Source organism: Pundamilia nyererei, unplaced genomic scaffold (genome assembly GCF_000239375.1).
Source record: "Pundamilia nyererei isolate P.nyererei 1_Seehausen unplaced genomic scaffold, PunNye1.0 scaffold00192, whole genome shotgun sequence".
Classification (NCBI taxonomy): Eukaryota; Metazoa; Chordata; class Actinopteri; order Cichliformes; family Cichlidae; genus Pundamilia; species Pundamilia nyererei.
This window is the reverse complement of record NW_005187593.1, coordinates 63,051-69,858: the sequence shown is the minus strand read 5'-3', so window position 1 is coordinate 69,858 and position 6,808 is coordinate 63,051. Positions and strand designations below refer to the sequence as shown.

General features: G+C 38.2%; 1 protein-coding gene across 1 annotated transcript in view; it reads left to right on the top strand.

Moving 5' to 3' along the window:
- The first annotated feature begins 185 nt into the window (after positions 1-185).
- The window catches only part of LOC102197624 (uncharacterized), a 15,090-nt gene continuing 8,467 nt past the window's right edge, over positions 186-6,808 (top strand). Inside the window, exon 1 of the mRNA XM_005747271.1 lies at positions 186-1,457. Within this exon, the coding sequence (XP_005747328.1) occupies positions 956-1,457 (502 nt within the window). The 5' untranslated portion in view covers positions 186-955. The remainder of the gene's footprint in view (positions 1,458-6,808) is intronic.

Genomic DNA, 6,808 nt, shown 5'->3' with positions numbered 1-6,808 from the left:
GAAAGATATTTTGTTTACTAGAAATTTTATAATCTAAAAGTCAAAGATGAGAACACTAAACATCAGGTGGAATAAACATGAAAGATTTTTGCAAGAGATATGAGGACAAACTTCAGCTTTCTTTTAGTTTTAATAAATCTTAGCAAAAAAAATTGCTAAAGAAAGAAAACATGTTTGCAGTTCAAGAGTTACATGCACGAGTTGTGTGACTATTTTTTAAAGCTAGAATATATGAAAATGTTATGGTTGTTGGGATTCAGCCACTCAGTGTGTAGTAAAGAAGTCCAGGACATGTTTTATGTATTCAGTTAAACAAAATCCAGATGTCTGGCCTTTGATATGACCCTATCTTACCAATGTTCCCCTGCCAATAAACATTTTCTTTGTCCTTTACCTGCGGACACCTGATCTTTGTTCACTGAGTGGAATGGCACCATCCTGTGGTCAAAAGAGGGACTACAGAGTGATGCAGCAGCAGTTTGACGCACATTATATTGATTTGTTTATATTTCCCCCGATTTTAAATGGTTACGCTCAGAGTACTTGCAGACATATTTGGTTTGCATTGTGGAGAAAATTATCTGACAGAGGAGGCAACAGGCAGTTCAAAAACAAGTTTTATCAGGTACGAATTAAAGGGCCAACCGGAGAAACTGGATAAGTTGTTTAGGTCTTGCTTGGGAGGGAGATGTGTGATGATAACGAGAAAGAAAGCTTAAATTTGCATGTCGGTAAACGAAGTCTGGGACGCAGTCCTTCCTGGAGCGCCTGTGTTTCATGTCTCCCAGTGAAATGAGATCCAACCCGTTCTCCAGCACACCTCCGACCGCCTCAACCTGCTCTCCGACTGCGAGCACGTTATCGACGGTGTCATCGTCAGACATAACAAGACATCACCTGTGTGACTCTGGCGAATACACTTCCACGCAGCGGCGGACTATGAAAAGTGTGCGTAATGATTAAACATCACGCTCGGAAATACGCCCCCCCGCGCTCATCGGTCACAGATGACTGTCCACTGGCCCTGCAGGCTGTCCATGTCAGCAAACACCACGACACGCTGAACGAGGGAACGTGGCCGCAGACGGGCGCCAAGATGCGGATCTCCAAGGCCAACAAGGGCGCGGCGGTGGTGAGGGCTGTCCGGCGGCAGGCGTCTCCTCAGCCGTCCAGTCTGGAGAGGATGTGGAGCGACAGAAAGCTGTCGAACTGTGGACCTGAGGGGAGAGACGGGGCAGAAGCTTCTGGGAACGGGATGGAGGGACACGAAGGGGGGCCACCCCGTGGGAGGAAGAAGGCATCCAAACCACATGTGAAGACCATTTTCTCCCCCGAGGACAAGGACCCCAGGGTGAAGGAGGAGACCGGAGAGGGACACGCCTTCGAACCCGGAGGGGAGAGCAACTGGTGTGATTTGTGCTTCGAGTACATCTTCGAGAATGGTCTCACCTGTGCAGGTGAGGGTGCATGTGATTAAGTCAGGGGTGTGGGGGAGCCCACAAGATAAGAGGTCTAAATAGAAGGTGGAGGAATCCCAGAAGATATGGAGATTTTAATCTAAGCGGCTTGAAGCATTTAATGCAAAAGATCTCCCAAATATCTAGTGTTTTCCTTTGCTGAGCTTCACACAAACTCCACCACAAGTCTATGATCCATCTACATATGCTTTGGGAAATACTGTCAGTTATTTTGCTGACCAAAGAGGTAAAACAGTTGCAACAGTCCTACATGATATTTATGTGGATAAATGAAAGAAACATGCAGGTTTTCAGCACTATAGTTAGAATTTTGCCGTTTTGGGGTTGGGTTATTTTTTGGCTTGTGTTTTGGATTTTTTTTTTTAGAGTGAACAATGAACCAGTTGTTCATCAGGTCTTTTAGGGAAGTTTAACTGATTTGAATGAACAGGTACACTCTATCAGTGACATCAGCATTTTCAGGTAGCGCCATCTGATATGTAGTAATCGCTCCTTGTTTCTGTGCTGGTGATGACTTAAATAGGCAGGGCCACGAAAGAAGCCCAGCGATGGAATGCATGTTGGCATCCAGAAGGACCGGTTCAGGTGTAAATGAAAACTGGGTGACTCCTCAAGGGCAAACTCTGGACCTCCCTGTGTGTCCACTTCTGTCGAGCAAACAATAGAAATAGGAACCTTAGAAACAATTTCTTCTTCCCTAACGCGTAGAGCTCCAAACATGGTTGCAGTAGTATTTGTTTTTCGATGGAAATTAGATGGAAGTTTTGAATATTTGAATATCTGCTTCAAATACATTAACCCTTTGTACTGCATAACTACATAATCGTCCTTGTAGAAATTCCTAACTTATTTTATAAAATGATAAAACGTGTCATGACTAAGATTTTCTGTCAGATCTTCAGTTTCTGTTTCAACCTCAGTTGTGTTGTGGAATTCAAACAATGCTCAGTTGTTATGAAGGAATACGGTATCTCCCCTACATTATAACACTACCAACAGCTCGAACTAAAAGGCAGGATCCATGCTTTCATGTTGTTTACAGCAAATCCTGACTATAACATCTGAATGCCGCAACAGAAATCGGGCCCATCAGAAGGATTTTTCCACTCTGATGTTGTGCAATTTTGGTGATTTTGTGTTAGTTGTAGCTTCAGTTTCCTTTCCTGAAGTGGCAGAAGTGGCACCCTGTGTGGTCTTCTGCTGCTGTAGCTCATCTGCTTCAAAGTTTCAGACTTTGTGATAAGTGGTTAGGCTATTTCAGTTACTCTTACCTTCCTATCAGCTCAAAGTAGTCAAGCCAGTTACCCTCTGATCTCTGAGATCAACAAGGCATTTTTGCCCAGAGAACTGCTGTTCACTGGATTTTATCTTTTTCAGACATTTTCTGTTTGAACTCTATTTCAACAGCTTCTCAAATACTCAGTCCAGCCCGTTTGGCACCAACAGACACGACATCTTCAAAGTCACTTAAATCATCTTTCTTCTCCTTTCTAAAGCCTGGTTTGAGCATCAGCAGGTAGCAGTTGCCTTAGTGCATTGTGTTGCTACTATGTGATTGGCCGATTAGATAGCTGATTAAAGAGAAGCTGAACAGGTGAACTAATAACCCTTTCAGGAGTTTGAGACTCAAATGGTTCTGATTTTTTGAAAGGTTTCCAATTTTAAACCACAATTCACCTTGTTCTCACTGTATTCATTTACTTCATCTTATAAGGATGGATCAATTTAAATGTGAAGATATTTGAAATATACTCATTTGCCCATCTATATATGTATCAATGTTAGAGACAGAAAAAAGTTTGCATTAGTCAAATAAACACTTTTTATTTTATAAAATATACCATCCTCAATTGCGTATCATCATTCTTTTCACATGTTTCCTCTGCTATAGTAGACTGGCTAGATATTAGCTAAAGTATGCTAATGTTAGCTAGGATTAACAAATTCAAGATCTATTTATCCCGGTTAGCTGAAAACGTCTCACGTAGAAAACCTTTAATATCCAACATTTTCCGTTTTATTCCTTCATGCACTATGTTTTCAATTTTTCTTCTACTTAATGCTAGAAAAAATATTATCAAAGAAGGACATTAGCTAGCTTTAGCTATAAAACTATTGACCTGCTAATTCTGATTAGCTAAAAATACTCACTCAGATTTTATTAAGAAAATATGTGCTACTTTAAATAGTAGCATTCATAACTTTGGGACAGCCACAAACAATTCTGATAAGCAAATAAAACAATAAATAAAATTAAACAACTAAATATGAAAAGAAAAGAAAACATTATATTTGATTTGTTAGCTTCATAAAATTGAAGTTGGTGTTAAAACACTAACTGCAGCAATAAATACGCTTTGCAAATCTCCAAAACTCCCTCAATAGGCCTGATTTTGATATCAATATGCATTTAATCTTCTGTAATATTATACTTAAACCACATATTGTACTGCATAAAAATCTAAGAAACCCAACAGATACAACACAAACTGTTTTACTCTATCTCTCTCCCTTTAGCTATTTAACTTCATTAGCCTACATTTAATGGATAATGAGTTTGCAATGTGCACTATGGCTTCCTGTCACTTTAATCAGCCATGCTGATGGAGTTTGTGTTTGTGCCTATGGCTTTTCTCTATTAGCAGCCACTCACAGAGTCTGTTACAGACCTATGATTTCACCTAAATTTTAACAAACCCCCCCCCAACATTATTATCCCTTGCAGTTGTTCTGCAATCCTCTACAGAGCACTGTTAATATCTGTCACTCGCTCGCTTATTAACACACAGAAACAGTGACTTATAAGGCATCCAAGCCTTGCAAGAGCATGGTTCAGTTATTTCTTTCAAAGGTTAATTTTTGAGCTGAATGTTGAAATTAAAGTTTTCGCACAACACAGTGTTCGGTAAAAAGACTTAATGGAAATATTATAGCTTTTACTGGGGAATACATGCACATGGTTTTGTCAGAGTAAATCAGCAACATAAGAGAGAACTGAAGATCATTGTGATGATAATGATTGCTGAAAGGTAATATAACAGGAATCACTGTTTGCATGTTATCCATTACACCCATAACTGGTACCAATAGAGTAATTTCCAGGAAACTTCCAAGAAAATTATTAAACCATGACAAGCCTGTAAATGAAACAATGCCAAGTCCTTGCTGGGGTTTTTTCTTCGCTGAGGAAGAGGTTGGTATTTTAAAGAGTATTTATAGACTTCATGTCACCTTTAAGCTGTAGCTTCCTGATTGCAATGTTATGGGTCCATTTGTTATTGCTATAAAAACTAATCTAAATAATAAAGTAAGTAAAAAGAATAAGATTTAGAAATGTGAAACTGTAATATAATAAAAAACAAAGTTTTTTTTAATATAAAAAGAGTTTAAATAGCTCAATATTTTTACCTAATCTAAATTTAAATATTTAGAGTTTCTCTGACATTTTTTCCCTGTTTAAGTTAAAAGTAAACTGGTTATCTTTGATTAACTTGACCAGTTTTGCAGATTAAGAAACCAGTATTTAAAAATAAACTTCACTGTACTGATTTCTATTGTTTCTCTGTTTCTGTTGTTGGGTGAGGATTCATGGAAAAGAGTCAATATTAGCTTAAAAGTTAGCTAAAATGCTTGACATCATACAGCACTCAAAGTTTTGTCCATAGTTGTTCTGTGTCTGTTAAAATGTTTGAGTTTCCAGTGTACTCTAATATTTTATGCTTTTTAAACAATAACTGGTTCAGTTGGGAAAAGTGAAATGAGCTACAGAAAGGTAACGTGTTGTCCTTGGTTCAACTTCTGTATGAAAGCGGTTTAGCTCACGCTCTCTCTCTCTTCCTGTGGGTCTGTCATCCTATGGCTCTTTCTCCGAAGTAACAGGAACCACCGAAGAGAGCCGGGGATCTTTGTCTGATTGGGTTTAATGTTGCATTAGTGTGTGTATTCATTAGTCGGCTCTGTAGAAGGGATTTCTGTAGGCGGCTGCAGCTTGTTTCCAGTCAGTTTGCTCTCTATTTTTGATGTGACAGAATAGAAATAGCAGCACTTTGTCCTCCCTCAGTGTGATTCTTCTTCTTCTTCTTTAAATGGCTCTTTATTGTTAAGCTTCTGCATCCTTCAGTTCAAGCTTGTCCTCTACATTTAAATATGGCTTAACCCAGCGTTCTTCCTATTTTTGTCTACTTGTTCAGATCTAGAGCTCCTTTTAAAGAAGCCAAGTGCCTCTATAGCTTACTTAGCATTAGCCAATAGATGAAGCACTCAGGCTAACGGCTGCTGACATCCGTACTCCATATGAAGCCACAAGAGCTGTCAGAATACCAACAAATGAAAATATCCCATTAATTGTTTATTGTTGTTTACACTGTCCCCATTTTCACAAGCTCAAAAGGAAACACACAAGTTTCTTAGCCGAGTGCAGGTTTTTTATTTCATGACTAATCAAGAAGATAAAAGACTCATTTAACAAAGTGATGACTTTGTTAATGGAAACTTTCAACATATGTCACACAATAGTGCCACCTTATTGTGTATACATACATAATATATTAGAAACAGATATATATTTGTACTTTGTAGCTCTTATTTATGGTTATCACATAAAAAAAACAATGTTTCCAGTTAATAAGCAGTAGCAGCAAATGATAATGACATTACCTTTAAACAAAGGAGAGATTTTAGGAAATGGGGATTAATTTCTTCATTGTAGTATAGTGTTATAACTAGTGAAAACATTAATCTATATTAGTGTTTTATTATAAGGTAATAATACAATCACATTGTTTCTATATTAAGAATGTTTATTTCCAAATACTACACAGAAATGATGATTTTTATTGCTCACACCGTTTCTGCCTGATGGTATTGCTACATTTTTTCACATTATCACTCCTAGTTATTATCACATTATGTAAGTTTCAGTCCAATATTACTCAGCTAAAAACTACAGTTGATACTAAGCTATTACTTACTTATAATTTGATATCTAGCAGCTACTTCCTTTTAATTTCCACATCATTTCCTCATGTTACTACTGGGCTGTGCCATAAGAATAACAACATGCAAGTATGATCAAAATGATTTAAAAAGTAGCAAAAAAGTTGACATTTAGTCATTAATACCTAGATGGAGGTTTGTTAAAGAGGCGAGGATAAAAATCAACAGATCGGCGTCTGAGCCGGAGACAGTGGAGAGGTTTCATAGTTCAGAGAGTCATTTAGAAGCACTGTGAGAAATACCAAAGCTCATTGTTCAAACCTCTTCAGTGTAGTCTGCCTTCACCGTGTGTGTGTGTGTGTGTGTGTGTGTGTGTGTGTGTGTGTGTGTGTGTG